Here is a 20,774-nt window from a genome sequence, read left to right on the forward strand (position 1 = left end):
TCAGCAGGCTGCACTTTTTTTGCGCTGGGCGGCTCTCCTTATTGGGCGCACTCCTTGTGCATGGGACTCCCCTATGTGGGGGACACCCCTGCGTGGCAGGGCACTCCTTGCGAGCATCAGCGCTGTGTGTGGGCAGCTCATCACACGGGTCAGGAGGTCCTGGGTTTGAACTTTGGACCTCCCTTGTGGTAGGTGGATGCTCTATCCGTTGGGCCAAATCTGCTTCACTGGTGTTGACATTTAAAGACACATTTTTAGGTTACCTTTCCCCATTATGCACTTTTTAACAGGTGAACCCCAAATCTGATTTACGAGTTTCTAAGCATGAGCAGACTAAAAAAGTTAAAGCAAGCACAGATTTAGAACAGAAGAGGAAATTTTACACACTTAGCTTAGCTTAGGGAAAGATCTGTCTTTAGTTTAGACGCCAAACTTCCAGTATCTGTCCACGGCAGAAACCTTGTGCAGAATCCTCCAACTTAGCTCCTCTAGAAAATCCCTGGGCACCTGGTAGGTATGGAGCTAAGGGGTCCAGAGAAGCCCTGTCCCTGAAGAGACATGAATTGGGGCTGCTCTGGGGGTTGTATCCCATTAGTTATCTCCCGGTAAGGGCAAGGCTTTTTTTTTTTTTTTGCTGAAAGAATTGGAGTGTTACAAGGAAATAAGGAGGGAGCTAGGAAAGTCAGGAACCTTTTCATCTTAATTGATGGCACCTGAGGAGGTTCCTTATTCTACAGGGGAGATGTTTAGTAAAATGACCTAGATCTTAAATACCTATTCACTCCCTTCATTAGGCACAACCAAGGTTAGAGAGGTCTGGAGTACAGGGTAGAACCGAGTAATTGGCTCCCATGTTCATTAAGAAATCAGCAGTCTTACCTGCCACATCAAGAGTCATCTGGGGCCACTCTGGTTGATTTTTCATGTATGGCTTCAGGCCCCTTCCTGCCTCCCTGGGGCAAGGCCCCAGTGATCTACATGGTGAGGGAGCGTGGGGCCAGGTTCCTACTGACATGGAGCTTGGATTCTGGTAACCCTGAGGTGACTGGTGTCTTTAATGACGACAGTTAAAAGGTGAACCTGTTCTGGCCCTATGCCTGCCCTGCCTTACCTTCTCCGTCTTGGCAGCATGGTCTCAATGGTTGAAAAGTGAGAAGGCTCTTTCTAAAAGGGAGTTAATGGAAGTTTGGGGGCCCAGGTAGGGTTTCTGCTGCTCTCAACAGATATCTAAGGCAGACTGAAAGTTCTTAAGAGGATCTATCCTTCTCTAGAGTTAGGGTCTATCAAGAAGGTATTTTTATTGCTTCTACGAGCTTTCTTTGAAATAAGACTAGGTTTCTAGGTTCTGCCCCTGAGTAACTTCCTTGAGCTTATTTAAAATTGACTGGTTTGGTATCCCTTTAAGGAAACATGGTCACATGGTCTCAGGCCCTCAGATCTTTCCTTTCCTACACAGGTTTAACTGGAATTCAGAGTCCCATCAGAGCCCACTCTTGGCCATACTGTGGCCATGTGGTGTGGCAGGAAAAGACTAGCCTCTTTTTAGACTATCAGTAGGCAAGTTGTCCCTATTTCTATGAAGGCACCCCAATGGGGAGTCTGCTAGAATGCTGGAACAGCCACCCATTTTTCTAGGGGAGGATAAAATGCATTCATCAGTCTAGGTGGTACCCCACCTAGTAGATCTGACTGACTGGATTGCTCACCAAGCCAGTGTCCTGGAAATCGCAGAACCCTTATTTGCTGTCCCCACATTCTAGGGATCAGGAGCCTTATATCTCTGGGCATTCCCAGAGACTTAGAGGTCTTAGGAGACATTTAGGTCCTATACTGGGCTTTCCTGCTAGAAAGAGGACTGGCTAAGGACCTTTCCTTTGTCTGCTTGCAGAGGTCTTAGGAGTTAGCCATGAGCAAGCTCACCTCATGATTCATCTCATGGAGACTCCCAAGGTCGAAGTTCTGCAGTTAAACCTGACATTAAGAGGCACCAAAAAAATTGGAGACTCTTCTTGGCTTACAGGCCTCAGGGCCCCTGAGACAATCTCAGGGCCTTCCCAGAGTTGAGGAGGAGCAAAGGCCAGGGCACTACCGAGAATGGGACTGAAGCTTCGCTAACAAATGCATTTTCAATTTCTAAGGCATTCTAAAGTGGGGGTTCTTAACCAGGGGATCTGTGGAAAGATATCAGGGGGTCTGTGACCTTGAATTAAAAATTCAAAAAAACATTATTCGTATGGGGATGTGTTGGTGGAGGTGTGTCATAAAACTATCTGCTCCTACATTCCGAGAAGGGGTCTGTAGTTTTTACCTGAGTGACAAAGGGGTCCAGGAAACAAGAAAAGTTTAAGAACCCCCATTCTAAAGCATCTCACAGACCCAAAATGAAGACAGTAGTGGTTGGAAGATTAAAAACATTTCTAATTAAAAGGAGTTAACTAGAGGTCTAAGGAAATGATACAGTGGGTGATAGCCATTCTAAACTCACAGAGATGGTCTGGTAGACTCCCAGCAAACTACTGCTCAACTTAGGCCACATGTTCAGTCAGGTCTCAAGGATGGTTTCACTTACTTCCCAGAACTTCCTTGGACCTACATGGCATGGGGGCTCACCCCTACCACCTCTGAAAAAGGGGGTGGAAGTCTAGACAGATGGAGTTTATATCCTGTGGGAGCCTACCCAGGAACCTCCTTTAAAATGGCAGAACCAAAAGAGGGCACAGAAGGCTATAATTAAAAGTTTAGACTTAACTGTCCTTGCTGGGTTTTGAAGAGGGCTATCTGCCTTTAGAATTCCTGGCTGATGCTTGCCAAATGAAGCTGGGGAAGTATTGGGTTCTTCAGGTTCGTGGCTATGTTGCATAAAAGAATTTGAGAACATGTAAGTTTAATTAGGCCCGTAAAAAGAATTCATTGGGAAATGGGGGAAAAGAACAGACCTTGTTGAGAAATGGGAGAGAAGGATGGGAATATGCACTGAAATTTTTTTTTTTTTAATTTTTCTCCCCTTCCCCCCCAACCCCTCCCCCTGTTGTCTGCTCTGTGTCTATTTGCTGTATGTTCTTTTTTGTTGTTCTTGTTGATTTTTCTCTATTTTCCTGTTTTCAATTTAATTGATTCCTTTCCTAATTTTTATTATTATATTTTCTTCTGTGTACTTTTTTTTAAAAATTTCTCTCCCCTTCCGCCCCCCCACCCAGTTGTCTGTTCTCAGTGTCTATTTGCTACGTGTTCTTCTTTGTCCACTTCTGTTGTTGTCAGCAGCACGGGAATCTGTTTCTTTTTGTTACGTCATCTTGTTGTGTCAGCTCTCCGTGTGTGCAGCGCCATTCCTGGGCAGGCTGAACTTTCTTTCGCTCTGGGTGACTCTCCTTACGGGGCACACTTCTTGTGCGTGGGGCTCCCCTACGTGGGGGACACCCCTGCATGGCAGGGCACTCCTTGCGCGCATCAGCACTGCGCATGGGCCAGCTCCACATGGGTCAAGGAGATCCGGGGTCTGAACCGCGGACCTCCCATGTGGTAGATGGACGTCCTATCCATTGGGCCAAGTCCGCTTCCCTATGCACTGAGATTTGATGTGGGCTCCTCTAGGCAGAGAGCGCCAGTTTTTTAATCAAGTTTTTATCAAAATATTCTTCAAATATTTTTTCTGTCCTCCTGACTGCCTTTTATTTGTCTTCTTCAAATTGTGGCACAACTCACTTGATGCTTTGCTATGTCTTTTTTCTCTCTCTGTTCCATTGTTATTTTCTATTACTGTTTTCAATTTTGCTGTTTTCTTCTACAGTGTCTAATTTGCTATTATTCTGATCCTGTGTATTTTTCATCAAAGGCATTGTACCTTTATATATGGAAGTTTGATTTGGATCTTTTAAAAATAACTTCCATCTCTATACTTAATATGTTCAATCTTTCCTGTAGCTTTTTGAACCTATTAAATAGTTCTAATAATGGGATTTTAATGTGCTTATTTACTTAATCCATCATTTGAGTCATTTGTGTTTGTTTCAGTGATTTCTTTTTTCCTCCTCATTATGGGTAATATTTTACTGCTTCATTGGATGCCTAATAAGTGCCAAACATTGCTAATTTTACTTTGTTGAGTGGTAGATACTTTTGTATTCCTATATTCTTTCAGCTTTTCTCTGGGATGCATTTTAGTTACTTGCAAACGACTCAGTGTTTTCCTGTGTTGTTTTTAAGGTTTGCTAGGCAGGACCAGAACAGTATTTAGTCTAAGATTACTTTTCCTCACTGCTGAGGCAAGACCATTCACTTTAGTATTCTACCCTGTGCCCCAGTCATGAAATGTTCCACTCTGACTGATGGGAACAGTTACTATTCCATGCCAGATGAGGATCAGGCACTATTATCTTTAATCTTTTCCAGGATTTCTTTCCCTATCCTGAGTGGTTTCCTCACACACACGTGCTGATTACTGCTTAATTGAATACGTAAGGGAACTTTTCTGCAGAATGGAGTTGTCTGTCAATGTAGCTCTTTTCTAGTACTCTGCCCTGTAAACTCTAGCCACTTTTTTTCTCCCAGCTTTGTTTCTTTCATTTAAGGAAATAACTTGGCACTACCTGTGTTGTCTTGTGCAGGAAAAAGTCTCAAGGCTGTAAGTTAGGTAAATTATGGTAAGTTAGGTAAGGTATGCCTGATTTGTTTCCTGTGTCATAGATATTGATATCCAGGGAAGAGGATGTGGCTCAAACGATTGGGCTCCCGCTACCACATTGGAAGTCCCTGGTTTGGTTCCCAGTGCCACCTAAGGAAGACAGGGAGCTAGCACTATAAGCAGGCGTGGCAAGCTGATGTAACAAGATGACATAACAAGAGACACAAAAAGAAAAAGATAATGAAAGAGATAACAAAAATAAAAAAATAACAGCAACAACAAAAAAGAAAGACACAACAAAGCAGGGAACAGGTGGCTCATGATTAGGTGCCTCCCTCCTACACTGGAGGTCCTGGGTTATGTTCCTGGTGCCTCCTAAAGAAACAAGGAAGACAAATAGACACAGCAAGTGCAGACATCGAGGGGGTGGGGAGAAATAAATAAATTAAATCTTAAAAAAAAGAAAAAAAAATTGATGTCCAGTGTCTTGATCATCTCCCTGCTTTTAAAAATAAATATTTTAACTATTTAGTTGTTTCAGGCAGGAGGGTAAATCCATTCCCTTTTATTCCATCTTGTCTAGAAGCGGTAGTTTCAGTTTTTTCTAGAAGCAGTAGTTTCAGTTTTTTTTTCTTAAAAGATTTATTTTAAGAAATTTTTTAAGAGGGCGCCCCCCGCCCTCATTGTTTTGTGCTCACTTATTGCTCTCTGTGTCTATTTGCTGTGTGCTCTCTATGTCTGCTTGTCTTTAGGAGGCACTGGGAACCAAACCTGCGACCTCCCATGTGGGAGAGAGGTGTCCAGTCGCCTGAGCCACTTCAGCTTCCCGCTTTGTTGTGTCTCTGTCTTTCCTCTTTGTTTCTCCTTGTTGCATCATCTTGTTATGTCAGCTTTCCATGCCTGCCCATCATCAGCTCGCTGTCTCACTCATCTTCTCCAGGAGGCACTGGGAATTGAACTCGGGAGCTCAATCACTTGAGCCACATTTGCTTCCCTCAGGTTTGATTTTTTTGGGGTGGGGGGCAGATTTATTTATTTATTTACCCCCCCCCCCCATTGTCTGCTCTCTCTGTCCATTCGCTGTGTGTTCTTCTGTGATCGCTTCTATACTTATCAGCGGCACCAGGAATCTGTGTCTCTTTGTTGTGTCACCTTGCTGTGTCAGCTCTCCTTGCTGTGTCAGCTCTCCTTGGTGTGTCAGTTCTCCGTGTGTGTGGCTCCATTCCTGGGCGTATGCACTTTCTTTCACACTGGGTGGCTCTCCTTATGGGGCGCACTCCTTGCACGTGGGGCTCCTCTACGTGGGGGACACCCCTGCGTTGCAGGGCACTCCTTGTGCACATCAGCCCTGTGCATGGGCCAGCTCCACATGGGTCAAGGAGGCCCGGGGTTTGAACTATGGACCTCCCATGTGGTAGGCGGCCGCCCTATCCATTGGGCCAAGTCTGCTTCCTCCCTCAGTGTTTTTTATTTTTAGGACCAAGCCATTTTATTAAGGGGCTTCTCAGGGGTTGAGGATGGAGTGGGGACAAGGTCGTACGTAGCTGCAGAGAGGCCAAGGCTCCCCTGTGCCTTTTCAGCTAAGGAGACCGGGCCTCAGTTTTTGTTTTAATGAAATATCTAGCACATGACTTGGGACTGACTTGAGCAAAACCTTTATACATAAAATTTCAAAATTTTGTTAATCCGAAATTTGTATAGTTTTAATTTATTTTAGGAAATGATTAGTATAGTAAGAATATAATAAAGCATATAATAAAACATACTTTCTGAAGAATTCATTCTGTGATATATATGTGTGTGTATGTTTGTGTGCATTTTATTTTATTTTATTTTTTTGTCCTTATTTTTTAAATGTTACATTGTGTGTATTTTAATGTAGAGGGATGCTTTTAGCAAATATTTTAACTGATTTGTTTATCAAAATACAGATTCACAAGTAAGGACACATCTTATGTGACATTAAATATATTTATACAATTTTCATATTGTGTTGTTTTAAAAGTTTTAAAAATAACTATTAATATTTCAGGCATATTAATGAGGATAAGAGAAAAACAGAAGCCCAAAAGCAAATATTTGATGTTGTTTATGAAGTAGACGGATGTCCGGCAAGTATTTTCTTTAACACTTGTGATTATTTGTTTCTGTGATTATTTGTTTCTAAAATTGCAGAAACCTCAAAGGCAGTGCTGTCTTTTAAATTATAACTTTAGTTTATTACTTAATACCAAATGATCTCTTTTATTAATATTTTTAATCTAATACAGGCAAATCTTTTATCTTCTCATCGAAGCTTAGTACAACGAGTTGAAACCATTTCTCTAGGTGAGCACCCCTGTGACAGAGGAGAACAAGTAACTCTCTTCCTCTTTAATGACTGCCTAGAGGTAAAGTTGTACTTTAATGTAATATAACAACACTGATGATTTTTGCGACTTCCCTGAATATTTAAAACCAAGCTTTGATAGAATTATACTATAGAAGTATAAAGTAAAGTCAACTTAAATAACCTTAAAAAATGGAGGCTAATTTTTGTTTTAATATATTAATAGAATGCTTTTAGATCATATTAAGAAATATGATAAATTTTCATGTTTTCAAATCCAAGTGAAAATGAAAAGTTAGGTTATATCCATGCTTATGCATATAAATGTTTAGTTCAAGAATTTTGGGAACTTCTCATTGCTATGGGTATTTATTCAAGATTTACAAAATGTAAGTCCAACTTATTGAAATGAAAGTTGATGTATCGGCAAAAATGAAGGCAGGATTTTTGTTAAAATGGGAGATAACTTGGTCATTTAATATTATGAATTCATTTATGATCCCAATTCTTCCTTAAATCAGAAGGTTTTAGAGTAAGTTAGTGGTAAGTACATGAGATGGGGTGCAAGTTAACGTTTTTTCTTTCCAGATTACCCTAAAGGCAAATTGATTTATGTTTGTATGCTTTTTCAACTCTTTTCATTCTTTTAGTAGTATAATTTTAAATAAGACAAGCTAATGTGGGATATAAATGAGTGTATTTTCTTTCATCTCGGAAGAGAAAAATGTTCATATTGATAAAACAGACATTATCAAAAAGACTCATTTGACATTCCTGTTGTTGGGTAACTTTCTATTGCCGTCTTCAAAGTAATTTGCATTTCCTTTTTCTTTAAAATCTATACTCCTTCTTTTTATCCTTTTCTACTTCTTTTCTCTTGAAGTGCCATCCTCTTCTGTGTGGTACATTATTATTTAAAGTATTAAAATTCAAGGGAATCTTAGAGAACAAGCCATATGCAAAGAAGTAACAGGTGCAGTAAAATTTCCACAAAATTCATTTGTGTTAATTTCTGATTTTTGTTGTTGTGAGGATATTGAAGCATATTTTCATTTGGTCAGTAATGTCATAGAAAGCACAAAAGTAAAGGTAGTTAAAATATTGTTCATAATTAACCAGACCCTGAACTGAGAAAATCATAAAAAATCATAAGGTACATAATTCTAACTTACTGCCTCCCCCTGATAAAAACTTTAACCTGCCCTGCTTTTGAGAACAGAGCTTAGGCAAAGGAATCAATTTTTACTCATATTTTATCTGAAACTGCATTGTCATAGGATATTACTGTAAATAGTTTCTTCATATTTCTGTTTGTTTCTGTTAAAGCAATTCTAGGTTTTTCTTGTTGAAGTTCCTAGTTCAGCTGGCTCCATTCAAATAATAGGTTAGGTTATCCCTACTTTCTTGCTGAAATGCATTCTGGGTTTTATCCCCTTATCCTGACAGAGTTGTGACTTTCTTGAAACTTTTAATCTTATATCCCCTCCAGATTTCTTGAAAAAGAAATGACCAGTTAACTTCCCTTCCACTTTAATTCTGGCCATTTGTTATGCCCTGCAGCTTCCAAGTCCATTAGGCAATATCCTGGCCTCTCATTTCCTTTACCTTCTTGACTCTAGTGAATTTTTGTTCCTTTCTGTTTTAGCCTGCTAGTCTCAAAATTACATCAACTGAAACTACTCTATTTCTGACACATCCAATTTGGACTTCACAATCTATAATACTAAAATCTTATTTTTTAGTTTATTGGCTCAAAACAAAATTCTTAGCAAATTTGGAGTGAAGCGTCGAGTACTTCCTTAACCTGATTAAAAACTTGTAACAAGCATACTCAATGGCAAAAAGTTAGAATCATTCAAAACTGATAAAAATCCAAATTGTCTCTAATTTGATAGGCAGTGTTTTACAGGAACTAAACTAGTTTTGGATTTAAGAATATGTTTCCTTTTTTTATATTTTCTTTTGATTTTTAAAAAATTATGATGTACTGGCATTTGGGTCATCAATATTAACAATTGTCATTGTTTTTCCTTTTTTAAAAATGAACCTTTTAAAACCATTTCATTATTTCTCATAGCCAAATTAAAAGTGTATTCAAATATTACAGTGGAAATTATTAAAGAAAAGACTTTATCACTTATTTTCACTATATTAATGTAAATGAACTTTTAATGTTTGATATGTACAAACATGGGTCTATGTTATGTTTCTGCTGTGATATGAATATACTACTGACTGCCATGGCTTTTGGTCTTTTATCAACACAGTACAACACTTTTCAGCCACTCTTGTGTTATATCTATGATAATGACCAAGCAATTTCAATTCATTAAGTAGATTAATCTAAATCTGCGTTTATGTTAATGTCTTTCGGTTGATGATTATCACTGTAAATGAGATGTTCTTTTAAAATGGCCAAGTAATATACTGGGCTTTCATAGAAATAAAAACAAAAAATTTAAAGAGCTTGTAAATTTCATTGAATCCAAGTAAATCATAAACTACATCGTCCTTTCTGATCTTGCGCTTTTCTTCTCCAGCTTTACCTTTACCTGAGCTCCCAGTTTAGGTAAAGTTATGTCCTAACACAGCACCTTGATTTTATCATTTGTATCTATCACCTGTTTATTGTATAATTGCTTCTTTAATGCTTTCTTTCTCAATGAATGTAAATCTCCTGAGAGCAGGAACTATTTCTGTTTTATTTTTATTTACTTTTCTGTCCTCAGTGTCATTGCACAGAATCTGAGACCATGTGAATTCTGCTCTTACACTAAAATCAGTTATGGTTTTTTTTTTTTTTTTTTAACATATTGGGACCATGGATTGAACCTGGGACCTCATATGTAGGAGGCTACACTCAACCACTGAGCCACATCAGCTTCCCTGAGTTGGCTCGCTTGTTGTTTGTTCATTGTTTTGCTTGTTGTTTGCTCATTGTTTGTTTTTGTTTTTTTTTTTTTGCTTATTGTCTGCTGGTTGTTTTTTGGCCTATTGTCTGCTCGTTGTTTGTTTGTTTTCTTTAGGAAGCACCAGAAACCAAACCTGGGACCTCCCATGTGGGAGGCAGGCGCTCAACTGCTTAAGCCACAGTCACTCCCTGAAATCAGTTATGTTTTGAACCCAAAACAGATCTCAGAACAACAGTTCCCTTTCTCTTGAACTCAATACCTTTTATTCAGGATTTTCTGATCTTTTAATCCTATTGCTTCTTGCCAAGCCTCTAACTCTCATACCTCTGGGACCTTTTATATACACCCTATCCTTTGGTCAGCTTTTCTGACATTTGGACTTCTTCTGTAAACATGAACATATCTGCTAAACAACTATATATATGATTTTGTCTCATAGTAATTCTACTTATCCCATACTAACTCTGGAATGACTAATAGTCAAATGAGCTGCATAAAATGTATGTGATTATTTTAAAGAATTAGGTCTTTGTTCTTAATCACATTATTGACAGTGACTTATTTTTTTTCTATAATCAGATAGCAAGGAAGCGACACAAGGTTATTGGCACTTTTAGGAGTCCTCATGGCCAGACCCGACCTCCAGCTTCTCTTAAGCATATTCATCTAATGCCACTTTCTCAAATTAAGAAGGTGCTGAACATAAGAGAGACAGAAGGTATGTTCATTGGACAAACTACTGGGTAAATGAAAAATAGTTTACGTTCATTGTACATTTGATTCACTCCCTTATGATTTTGTTTTATATTTTCCTAACTGGTAAATCATCTTTAAATATATTTGGCCAGTTCTGGTAAAGTAATTGTTCCTGTACCTCTTTCCCAAGTCCAACTCTAGGAGCAGACTTCTGATTTTTCAAATAAAAGTGCTATCTTAATCTGTATGATAGTTTCATCCCTTAAGGGACAAAGAGTTTTTAAATTATTACATGTCAAAATATGTCCTGGCCTATTCCCACACCAAAATTTATTTTTTATTTCTTCAGAACCCAAAAGAAATCACCAATCATCTTATACTTCTATTGCCAGTGACTGCATTGTTAGGGATACGTTTAGAATGTAGACCAGAAATAGGTGTATATGAAACAAATAAATCCAAAGTAGCTATGGTAGACTTGACATAGGGTCAAATGTGCATTAAGGAAAGCTTATGTCAAGCTTGATAGTGTTAGGAAGCGTTCTCTGAAGGTCTGAAATTGCAAAAAATTAATACCTACCAAAGCAGTATCATCTGTTTCATTCGCACCTCTTGATGTATGTGCATGGCCATATTTTGGATGTTAGGCATTTGTTTTCTATTAGTCATCCCATCCTCTAATGATGAAATGCTTTGAATTCATGAGAAATGATTCTCAAAGAAAACTTGAACAACAATTTGTATTGCTTTTCACTTATTTACCAAGTAAATTCTGTGTGTGTGTGTGTTTTTAAGGGTTACATAGTAGTTTATTTAAATCATCTCCACTCTTTTGAATTTTAATTATTGAAGACTTAATTTTTAAAATAGGTTATGGTTCAGCATCTTGGTCACAAAATATTTTGTATCAGAATTTTAATATTTATTTCTTAGAACTTAAAGTCAGATAAGTATTGAATTAATCCTATACTGTCAATTTAATTAAAAGATTATATTCTAGAGTTCTAAAAGAAATGAGAAAATCTAATTGTTTTCTTACTTAAGTACCATTATAGAAAATATTAAATGTCATTAAGTTATCATTGTTGATTTGTAACATGGTACCAACTGTTGTAATGCTTCCCAAGACTTTATCTTAATATGTGAAGTTCTTTGTCTAATTGAAAATTCAGGTGTGGTGAGGGGGTGAAGAAGAGATAATTTCATTGGAATTTATATAAATCTATCGTTTTCCTTTATTAATTATAAATAATGTTTATGGTTACTCTAAACCCCTAGATTGCCATAATGCTTTTGCCTTGCTTGTGAGGCCACCAACAGAGCAAACAAATGTGCTGCTCAGTTTCCAGATGACATCGGAGGAACTCCCAAAAGAAAACTGGCTAAAGATGCTGTGTCGACATGTAGCCAACACCATTTGTAAAGCAGATGCTGTAAGTTCTTATTAAACCAGTATTACAATGAAAGGTGAACTACCATGGCAGTGCATTGAGACTAAATCTTTATATTTCTAATGACTTGTTAATTAAGAATGTAGGAAAGTTTTAGTTTTGTATGTATTTAGTTTTGTATGTATTCAAAGAATCTGGTCATGCTCTGGAAAAGATTTTTAAAATTATAGACACATGAAACATGTCTCTGAGTTCCTAGCTTACAGATAGGCCCTCATAACCCTGACAGCCATGCTCCATGACTCTAATTTAGTGAATCTCTTGGGACTTGTTATAATGTTCCCTGTGATTTTCATTGGTGCTCTTAGACATGACTCCTTATAAAATAAAACAAGAAGATATTTTCTTCTTTTGTTCTTTTATCTAACTAAAAGCAGTATATGGATTGTAGCAAGTTTCTTTTCCTATCAGACAATCCATATTTCTCACTTCAACTTGCTATCTTGTATATTTAATTTTCTTCACATCATAGAGATAAAATGTAGATGAGAAAATCATGATGTTGAAATTAAATGATTGGCCAAAAAATCAGGTAGCCTATAGTAGATCTTGGATGAAATACAGATCTCCTAAAGAAAAATTTCATTTCTGTATCCTCATCTATGGGAGAGAGACATGTTATAGACAGATGTAGATCTCTTACAAATGGCATAGGTTGGAGACAGTGTATTGATATTATAGATGACCTTTTTCTGTGCAATACCTCTGTAACTGAGATTGTCTTGGACGTTTCTATGGGAATATAACATTTTACCATAGACATTAAGTCTGACTTTGAAAGACATTTAATTATCTTGTTTTAAAAGTAGGCGATGCTTGATTAAAACCCCCTAAGTATTTAGAGCAATATGATAGAGGCTTTTGGTTTGTTTGTTTTTTTAAATTTCTTTGGGCCAAGAATATGTTGTTATAAAAAAAGGATTGTTCCACAAATAGATTCACATAGGAAAATATAATGCTAGTACATACAATAGAATGCTGCTAGACAAATGATTGAGACAGCTTTTGTTATACAGCTTACAAACATGTTCATTATAAGGAAGAATTTTTTTTCATATTTCTATGATCCATATAAAATGAGCTTCCTTGAAGTATTATGACTCCCTTTTGTAAAATTACTCCTGCATTCCTTTCTAAATTTGTAACCTTAATGCTGAAGCAAAAACAGTTATGGAAAATTTTCCTTAAAATAAAATCTACGCACAAGATGGCTTATAATCCTAGAACTCAAATATAAACAGCTAATGGAAAAATTTAATGAAGTAAAATATATTAAATTTTTAGCCACAAGATGGCAGCAAACATTTAACAATGTTCTGATTTATACTGCATTAAATCACAAAATTGTTGCAAGCTGTTGAAATTTTGTTCTTAAGGAATATATATGTTCAGGTAATCAGTGATTTCAGTTGTGCCCTTTTATGCATTTAAAATTCTACCCATAGTAAATTAAGAAATTTACTTTTTATTTTTATATGTTTTGCCATGTGTCTTTTTATTTTTATATGTCTTTTTATTTTTATATGTTTTGCCATGTTGAAGACAATGTTTCTAAACATATGTACAAGATATATACAAAAATCTCTGATCTTTTGATTCAGTAGTTTTTGTCCTCTATATATTTCTTAGTGCTGTAAATAACTGGAGCTTACTTAATTAAAAAAGTAAAATAGATGTAATTATTTTATTCTAAACTATTCCCCTTATAATATGTCCTTATTTGTAAATAATTTAAGAATTACATTTTTGGGGCTTAAAGAAAACAGACTAACCTCATTTTTTTTGTGAAATTAAGGCCAAGAGCATTGATTAGTGTAGATGTGAAATTAGAATCCAAGTATCCTTATTTTTAGTCAAACATTCTTCATAGTTTTTCTTCCCATGTATAAGATATCTCCTATTATTTCAGAATTTAAAGATAAAAAAGTTTCTTGAAGTTTTTCTCTCTCAGAATACTTGAGCATGTATTTTTAGCTTCTTGCCACCATGTAACCTGGTGCTTTAATTTCATGGCCCATTCCCTGAGGTCCCTATATTGCCTAAGAATCAGGTAGTTAGCTTTGTTGAAGCCATAAGTTCTTACCGCACTCCTCCACCCCTTGTAGTTTGTGTTCACTGTCTGCTTTCTGTTTCCATTTGCTGTGTGCTCTGTGTCTGCATGTCTGCTCGTCTTCTCTTCTTTTCTTTAGGAGGCACCAGGAACCAATCCTGTGACCTCCCATGTAGGAGAGGCACTCAATCACTTGAGCCACCTCAGCAACCTGGTTTGTTGTATCGCTCATTGTCTCTCCTCTTTGTCTCTTTTTTTGCACCATCTTGCTGTGTGGGCCAGCTTACTGCTTAGGCCAGCTCTCCTTCACCAGGAGGCCCTGGGAAACAGAACCTGGGACCTCCTGTATGGTGGGCGGAAGCCCAGTTGCTTGAGCCACATCTACTTTCCTGAAGCCATTTCTTCTGACCTCCAATATCAAAAGTTTAATTTTATTAGCAAGTGAATTTAAGCAATGTACCCCACCCCATCTCCTTATTTGAATAGTTTAGAAGTAACTTGATATTTAAATGCCCTATGTTAAAGTAACTTTACCACTAATTTAAAAAATTTTTTTTCTTTTAATAAAACATCCTACATTTTGGGCAATCACCATTAGTTACTTATTAGTAGGAATATTCTAAGTTTTGAAAATTTTAAGTAGAATTTCTGACTGTTATGATTACACTGAAGATGGAACATATATGAGAAGTTAGTGTTTGTGAGGTAATATTTATTATGAAGTTAATATGACTTGCATTTAAAACTATTTTGCTTGTTGTTAGGCATGTATAATAAGTAAGTAGAAGGCTTGTGTCAACAGAAGCTCTAATCTATAAATATGATTGCAGAATGACTGAGGCATAGGTTAGGGAGGGGAACATGATGATAGATACTTTTTCTTTAACATTTGGGAGTTTGAGAACTATAGGGAGTGGGCAGGGGATAGGGAAAGATGGGAGAGGAAAAGTGTCTAATAACTCATAAGGAAATGGACTCGTTGACTCAAGATGTCAGAAATGCTAGAAAATTTCCTATGAATTTACACCCTCTAAAATCTGTAGCTAAGGCCCATTTTCTCCTGAAAATGTTATGTATTTCTATGGAGAGATGGATTACTACTTTCTAATCTTGAACCAGTCTGAACAGTTCAAACACTCAGCAGGTTTTTCTTCAGGACTACTCTTTTTTTTTTTTTTTTTTTTTGAGGTACTGGGGCCGGAGATTGAACCTGGGATCTTGTATATGGGAAGCCAATTCTCTGCCACTGAGCCACATCAGCAACCCTGAGTTGGTTTTTTCATCTGTTTGCTTGTTGTTTGCTATTTTTTTTGTCTTTAGGTGGCACCAGGGATCAAACCCAGGACCTCTCACATGGGAAGCAGGTGCTCAACCACTTGAACCATCTGCTCCCCCTGGGCTACTCTTAAAAATTTCTCTTCCCTTTCCCATGCCGCACCCCCCCCCCCCACCGGTTGTCTGCTCTCTGTGTCCATTTGCTGTGAGTTCTTCTGTGTCTTCTTGTATTCTTGTCAGTGGCACCTGGAATCTGTGTCTCGTTTTTGTTGTGCCATCTTGCTGCATCAGCTCTCTGTGTGTGCGGCGCCACACCTGGGCAGGTGCACTTTTTTTGCACTGGGCAGCTCTCCTTACGGGGCGCACTCCTTGCACATGGGGCTACCCTACAAGGGGGACACCCTTGTGTGGCACGGCACCCCTTGAGTGCATCAGCACTGTGCGTGGGCCAGCTCATCACGTGGGTCAGGGGGCCCTGGGTTTGAACCTTGGACCTCCCACGTGGTAGGCGGACGCCCTATCCATTGGGCCAAATCCACTTTCCATGGACTAGTCTTAAGTACATGTGATTTGGGAGCTGACTGAAGCACTCCTGCCCCTCTTTAATGCATGAGATTCTTTGAACAAGTCTTTTATAAAATGTTTATAGAATTATGTTAGTATATTATTTTAAATGAGTTTTTGTTAAGATATAACTTTTGGTTTGATTTTATTTTAGAAATTTAGAGGAATAGATTAGAAATCAGAAGGAGTTTTTTTGGGGAGAGAGAATAGAAACTATCAATGAGAAAGAAAGAGTAATATAAAGAAACCTAGTTGGGAACAACTGTAGCTCAGTGATTGAGTGCCTGCTTCCCATGTATGAGGTCTTCCTGGATTCAGTCCCTGGTACCTCCTAAAAAAAAAAAAGAAATCTAGCAATACTGAAAATAAGTGTCCCCTTTTTTCACATTTGTGCTACTGATTTGCCCAGTTTACATTTCTCTATGCAGAGAGAACTATAGGAAATACTTGTTTACATCTTAGCAAACAGCTATATTGTCCTCTCAGCTACTAGTGAACTACCTAGATGTTTACCCTTTCAGTCTTTTCTGAACCCGCAGCCTACTATGAACGCAAAAGACCTCATATCTATCTTTTTCCAAATCAGAAGCAAGTTATTTATTCTCTGAAAGAAAGCCTGGTAGTCTGTTCACTTTTCAGTTCAAAGATGGTTATTATATGCCTAGTAATAGTACTGAGAATAATAGGAAAGACTGAGAAGCTCTTCTCTTTATTAGCAACTAATAAGTGACTTAAATTCCAGGAACTTGCATTTTAAAGAGCATTTTACCGAAATTAAACATGAGTTATTTCATTATATATACATTTGATACATTTTTACTATTTTATCAAGGAGTAAATCAAAGTTAATAGTTAATTTTATATTTATACTTTGATTTTACCCTGTTCTTTTAATGGGGAAAATATTTATATAAAGGAAATATAAATAAAATAAAGATAAACTATACTACAATAAAATAAGTCTCTAAAGTTTCTCCCACTAGTTTTTCTTTCACAAAGGAACCATATTTAATACTTTCTTTGGTATCTCTCCATATGAATAAGCATAGATATGATGCTTTCTTTAAAAATGTGAATTTCTTTTTTTTTTTTTAGACTTATTTTTTAATTTATTTCTCTCCCCTTCCCCCCCAATTGTCTGCTCTCTGTGTCTGTTCACTGTGTATTCTTCTGTGTCCGCTTGCGTTCTTGACAGGAGGCACCAGGAATCTGTGTCTCTTTTTGTTATCATCTTGCTGCATCAGCTCTCCATGTGTGTGGTGCCATTCCTGGGCGGGCTGCATTTTTTGTGAGGAGAGGCTCTCTTCGCAGAGCTCACTCCTTGGGTGTGGGCCCCTTATGCGGGGGGCACCCCTGCTTGACACAGCACTCCTTGTGCATGGCAGCACTGCGTGTGGGCCAGCTCACTACACAGGCCAGGAGGCCTTTTGTACCGAACCCTGGACCTCCTATATGGTAGGCGGACACTTTATCAGTTGAGCCACATCTGCTTCCCTGAATTTTTTATTAGATTTACTCTTAGGTAATTTTCTCTTTATAATGCTAACCCAAATGAGAAGTTTTATCTATTTTCTATTCCTAAGTTGTTTTTTGTATAGGTGAATCTTAATTGATGATTCTAGTAATTTTTCAGCTGTTTCTATTGGATTTCTCAGCTTTGAGGTTTTTAAAATGTCATAAAGTTGACCACCCTTAAAATGAGTACCAATAAACTACTTTGTAGTTTAGTAACAAAACATAATGAAGAAAACCATATTTTAAACTTGTCATTCTTTTACTGAATTTGCTGCTATATTTTAGGAACTTAAAGAAATTCCTATCAAAATGTAAGATTTCAGTAGTTGTTGATTAAATAAATGTTTACAGAATTAAACTAATAAAACTAAAGTCACAGCTGTGCTTAGTTTATGGTGACATGCACTGCAATGTAAGAAATGTGATCCTTCTACTATAGAATGTAGGAAATCTTAATAATGCAAAAAACCTTGCAGGTGTGTTTGGATAAGCAAGCAGGGAGAATCAGAGATAGGCAGACCTTGAAACAGAATCTTAACTGGTGGGTTTCATGAGGACTGGGAAGAGATGTTAATTATTCAGAATTATTTTGTAAATGATTGTCTAGATAAATGAGAAATAGTGGAAAATAGAAATTTAAAACAGTAAAGAAGCCAATTAAAATACAAATACATACATATCAATATTTTACCCCTGTGCTTGCAAAACCTTTTAGAAAGTTTAAGAAATGAAGACCCCTTTACCAATAAATTTGGCATAAAATACTTAGGAAAAAGAGATATGTGAAACCTATTTTAAGAAAAGTATAATATTTACCAAGGGGCCTATGTTTTTCCTGAATGAGAATGCTGACTAGCATAAAGATGGCAAGTTTTTTTTTTTTTTTTTTTTAATTTTAGTGCCCCCATTATTTATTATTAATAGTATTTGAAGATAGGGTTTTCCATATATTCCACAAGGTACCGGGATTAAACCCGAGAGTTCATGTATGTGAAGCAGATGCTCAACCACTGTGCTACACCTGTTCTCCTCAACTTGTTCTTTAACTTACAAGTTTGCTGCAGTTGCTATAAAATCCTATAGGGAATTTTTTAAAAAGCAATTTTATTGAGATATATTCACAAACCCTACAATCCATCCAGAGTGTACAATCAATTACTTTTAGTATACTGTGTTGTACATCCACCACCACATAAAATTTTAGAACAAGTTCATTACTCCAAAATGAAAAACTCCACATTCCACTGCAGTCACCTCTCAGTCCCTCTTATCTTTCCCCAGCCCTACATAACCACTAATCTAATTCCATCTTTATAAAATGATTTATATCTATATTTTATATAAATGAAATCATACAATATGTAGTACTTTTGTCTGATTTATTTCACATAGCATAATGTTTTTTTGGGGGGGGGACTATTAACATCTTGTAACATTAACATGCATTCATTCAGTTTCAAAGAAAAACAGTCATATATGCAGTATTACCCATATTCATATTTCACATGAGGTTTTACTATGCTACATAGTCCCATGTTATATGTTTCAGTTTTCCTTCTAGTAATATACATTTTCCTTTAACCATGTCATACCCATGAGTTTATACTCTATTTAGTTCATAACTGTGCAGTCATACAGTATTTATCCTTTTGTGTCTGGTTTGCTTCACTCAACATAATGTCCTCCAGGTTTATCCATGTTGTCATATGCTTCAGTGACTTCATTTCTTCTTAAACCTGCATAATAGTTTTGTAGACACCACAGTTTGTTTATCCACTCATCAGTGGATAGACGCTTGGTTTGTTTCCATCTTTTGGCAGTCATGAATAATGCCACTGTGAACATTGGTGTGCAGATGTCTGTTCCCGTCCCCGCTCTCAGTTCTTCTGGGTATATACCCAGTAGTGGTATTGCCAGGTCATGTGGCAAATCTATATTCAGCTTCCTTAGGAACTGCCAAGCAGTTCTCCACAGTGACTGTTTAATCCCCAGGACTTCCTGGTGAATAAAAAAGAAAAGAAAAAGAATAAAGGTGTCCCAGACCTGCGCAGAAATAGGCGCAGGCTCCCTCCCATGTGATGCGGAGTGGTGAAGCGATGCATCAAAAAAGATGTTGAAGCAACCAGATGGGAAAAAAAGAAAAGCAACCCTTTTGTGATATATGATTTCCAAATATTTTCTCCCATTGAGTTGGCTGCCTTTTCACTCTTTTAACAAAGTCCTTTGAGGTGTAAAAATGTTTAAATTTTGAGAAAGTCCCATTTATTTTTTCTTTTTATTGCCTGTGCTCTAAGTATAAGATCCAAGAAACCACCACCTTGTATAAGATCTTGAAGATGTTTCTCTACATTTTCCACTAGTAGTTTTATATTCCTGGCTCTTATATTTAGGTCTTTGATGCATTTTGAGTTTATTCTTAAATAGGGAGTGAGATAGGAGTCATTTTCATTCTTTCATTCTTTTGGTTATCAATGTCCAGTTCTCCCAGAATCATTTGTTGAAGAAACTGTTATGTCCTGTTAACATGGACTTGGTAGGTTTGTCAAAAAACTAGTTGACTGTAGAGGTGAGGGTTTATTTTTGGACTCTCAATTCTACTGATTGATGTATCTATCTTTATGTGAGTACCATGCTGTCTTGACCACTGTAGCTTTGTAATATGTTTCAAGGTCAGGCAGTGAAATTCCTCCCATGTTGCTCTTCTTTTTTAGAATACTTTTGGCTATTCAGGTGAACTTTCCCTTCCAAATGAATTCGGTAATTGCCTTTTCTATCTTTGTAAAGTAAAACAGTTGGAAGTTTGATTGGTATTGCATTGAATTTGTAAATCAGTTTGGGTAGGACTGACATCTTCACTATCCTTAGTCTTCCAGTCCATGAACATGAAATGTCTTCCCTTTTTTTTTTTAAGCAAATTAATTTATTTGTTTATTTATTTATTTCTCCCCCCTACCCCACCCCTGTTGCCTGCTCTCTGTGTGTTCATTCACTGTGTGTTCTTTTGTGTCTGTTGTGTTCTCATTAGGTGGCTCTAGGAACCCATCCTGGGACCTTCCTATGTGGGAGAGAGGTGATCCTTCTCTTGCTCCACCTCAGCTCCCTAGTTCACTAACTCTCATATTGTCTCTTCTCTGTGTCTCTTTTTTGTGGCATCATCTTGCTGTGTCAGCTCTCTATGTGGGTGGCACCACTCCTGGGCAATCTGCACTCCTGCGTGGGGCTGTGCTCCTTGCATGGGAGGGGCACTCCTTGTGCGGGGGGCACCCCTGTGCAGGGTGACACTCCTTGCATGCGGCAGCACTCCACGTGGGCCAGCTTGCCACACAGGCCATCAAACCCTGGACCTCCTATATGGTAGGCA

The 20,774-nt window shown here is 37.5% G+C and overlaps 1 protein-coding gene across 6 annotated transcripts in view; it reads left to right on the forward strand.

Annotated features, from left to right (window-relative positions):
- The window catches only part of ECT2 (epithelial cell transforming 2), a 134,249-nt gene that overhangs the window by 93,480 nt on the left and 19,995 nt on the right, over positions 1 to 20,774 (forward strand). For all 6 annotated transcript variants that reach the window (XM_058295330.1, XM_058295327.2, XM_058295326.2 and 3 more), the window contains 4 exons: positions 6,654 to 6,732; positions 6,892 to 7,011; positions 10,442 to 10,580; positions 11,837 to 11,991. In XM_058295330.1, coding sequence (XP_058151313.1) covers positions 6,654 to 6,732; positions 6,892 to 7,011; positions 10,442 to 10,580; positions 11,837 to 11,991 — 493 coding nt within the window. The remainder of the gene's footprint in view (positions 1 to 6,653; positions 6,733 to 6,891; positions 7,012 to 10,441; positions 10,581 to 11,836; positions 11,992 to 20,774) is intronic.

This window comes from Dasypus novemcinctus, chromosome 4 (genome assembly GCF_030445035.2).
Source record: "Dasypus novemcinctus isolate mDasNov1 chromosome 4, mDasNov1.1.hap2, whole genome shotgun sequence".
In the NCBI taxonomy this organism is placed as follows: domain Eukaryota; kingdom Metazoa; phylum Chordata; class Mammalia; order Cingulata; family Dasypodidae; genus Dasypus; species Dasypus novemcinctus.